The sequence below is a fragment of the Mandrillus leucophaeus genome, unplaced genomic scaffold (genome assembly GCF_000951045.1).
Source record: "Mandrillus leucophaeus isolate KB7577 unplaced genomic scaffold, Mleu.le_1.0 Scaffold235, whole genome shotgun sequence".
Taxonomy (NCBI): domain Eukaryota; kingdom Metazoa; phylum Chordata; class Mammalia; order Primates; family Cercopithecidae; genus Mandrillus; species Mandrillus leucophaeus.
Window position 1 is genome coordinate 4138090 of NW_012102421.1, and position 2033 is coordinate 4140122.

The window sequence follows — 2033 nt, forward strand, 5'->3', positions numbered from 1 at the left end:
TGAGCCACCACACCCAGCCAGATCATATTAATTTGAATAGTGTAAGTTAGTGGTCCTCAAACTTTAATGTACCCAAGAATCACACACAGTACACATTTAAAATGTACATCCCATTCCTGGGGCTCACAGCAAGAAATTCTGATTCAGCAAGACTGGGAACCATAGTGTGATTCTGATGCAGGTAATCCATATACTGTGAGAACACTGCCTCTGTCTGGAGTTCACCAGATACCAGTTCCTACATGAGGGCAGGGAGAGAAAATCTATTCCTAAATTGTTATGTCCTTGAACAGAAAATGTCACCTAAAATCATTCAGAATAATGTCGTATTGAGTAAAATACCTGGCACTTTAGAGAAATAGCTCTCATATGAAGGAAAATCAGGCATAACTCCCCTAGATTACAGAAATACAAGTTTTATGAAATGCTAACCTTTCTCTAAAATGCTGTCTTTTTAGAAAGAAATGCCTACAGAATGAAAGATTTTCATTTATCACATTTTCCACATAGTGCTTTTCTCTCTGTTGATAACATATGTATGTTAAAATACCTTGTATCTGCAGTGAGTTTTTCTTATGCTCATTCTCATTAGGCACACAGTCCCTCAGCCATAGAGAAAAGTCTGCCTTCCTTGCCAGCTCAGAAGTCCTGTGGTATGATACTAAATACATGATACTAAATTCTGCAAGAAGGAATAGTGGCAGGAGGAAGGAAACCCAGATCTCTGTTTGGGGAAGAAGTTTGTCTGGTCCCATCCCTGAAGCTTGTTAGAGAGAATTTGAGAAAGGTCTTTGGAGAGCAACCAAAGCTGATGAAAGTTGGAAGTTTGGTGACTGGTGTGGATTGCACAGAAGGATAATGCAAAAGTGTGGACTGGCAGCTCTTTTCTCTTCATTGAAGGCTAAGCTCTGAGTGAGTGTGTCTTTTAAAGGAAATTGCATCAGGAGACTTTAGGAGGGTTTTCAGAGTTATTGAAATGCTGAAATACGGATAGACTATGGAGGAAAGAGGACTTTAACTTTTTGAAAAAATTGTATTGGCCGGGCGTGGTGGCTCATGCGTGTAATCCCAGCACTTTGGGGGACCAAGGCAGGTGGATCACAAGGTCAGGAGTTCAAGACCAGCCTGGCCAATATGGTGAAACCTCATCTCTACTAAAATACAAAAATTAGCTGGGCATGGTGGTGTGTGCCTGTAGTCCCAGCTACTCGGGAGACTGAGGCAGGAGAATCGCTTGAACCCAGGAGGTGGAGGTTGCAGTGAGCCAAGATCGCGCCATTGCACTCCAGCCTAGGCGACAGAGCGAGACTACAGCTCCAAAAAAAAAAAAAAAATCAGTTTTATTGTGACATAATTTCCTTACAATAAAATTACAATTTTAAATGGATAATTCAATGAGTTTTGACAAGTGTATGCAGTTGTATTAAGTCCAACAGAGCTTTAACTTTTCATATTTGAATCTTTCACAAGATGCATTTGTAATAGTGTGATAATTTAAAAACATGTTTTTAGAAGAACTGTTTGACATTGTATAATCACACCACACCTCATAAAAACAGCTTACAAAGATACATAAACTACAGCAAAATAACATAACTAAAAATACAAGGAAAAGATGATATAAAACAAGAAACAAGAATAAGGATTTTAGAGTTGCTTGGAGGTTGGCGGCACGGGGCTGAAGGCTAACAAACCGAGCGATCATGTCGCACAAACAGATTTACTATTCGGACAAATACGACGACGAGGAGTTTGAGTATCGACATGTCATGCTGCCCAAGGACATAGCCAAGCTGGTCCCTAAAACTCATTTGATGTCTGAATCTGAATGGAGGAATCTTGGCGTTCAGCAGAGTCAGGGATGGGTCCATTATATGATCCATGAACCAGAACCTCACATCTTGCTGTTCCGGCGCCCACTACCCAAGAAGCCAAAGAAATGAAGCTGGCAAGCTACTTTTCAGCCTCAAGCTTTACACAGCTGTCCTTACTTCCTAACATCTTTCTGATAATATTATTATGTTGCCTTCTTG

At 40.4% G+C, this 2033-nt stretch overlaps 2 protein-coding genes across 7 annotated transcripts in view; both read left to right on the forward strand.

Annotated features, from left to right (window-relative positions):
* Nucleotides 1-2033, forward strand: part of DDAH1 (dimethylarginine dimethylaminohydrolase 1) — a 266154-nt gene that overhangs the window by 241350 nt on the left and 22771 nt on the right. The gene's annotated exons all lie outside the window — the stretch shown is intronic.
* On the forward strand, nucleotides 1657-2033 carry LOC105541193 (cyclin-dependent kinases regulatory subunit 1). Its single transcript, XM_011982113.1, has one exon. It carries the CDS (start codon nucleotides 1704-1706, stop codon nucleotides 1941-1943), a length of 240 nt encoding a protein of 79 aa, XP_011837503.1. The 5' UTR covers nucleotides 1657-1703; the 3' UTR covers nucleotides 1944-2033.

Coding starts and splice junctions, on each gene's coding strand:
- LOC105541193 (XM_011982113.1), top strand. CDS start 1,704: ATGTCGCACAAACAGATTTACTATTCGGACAAATACGACGACGAGGAG.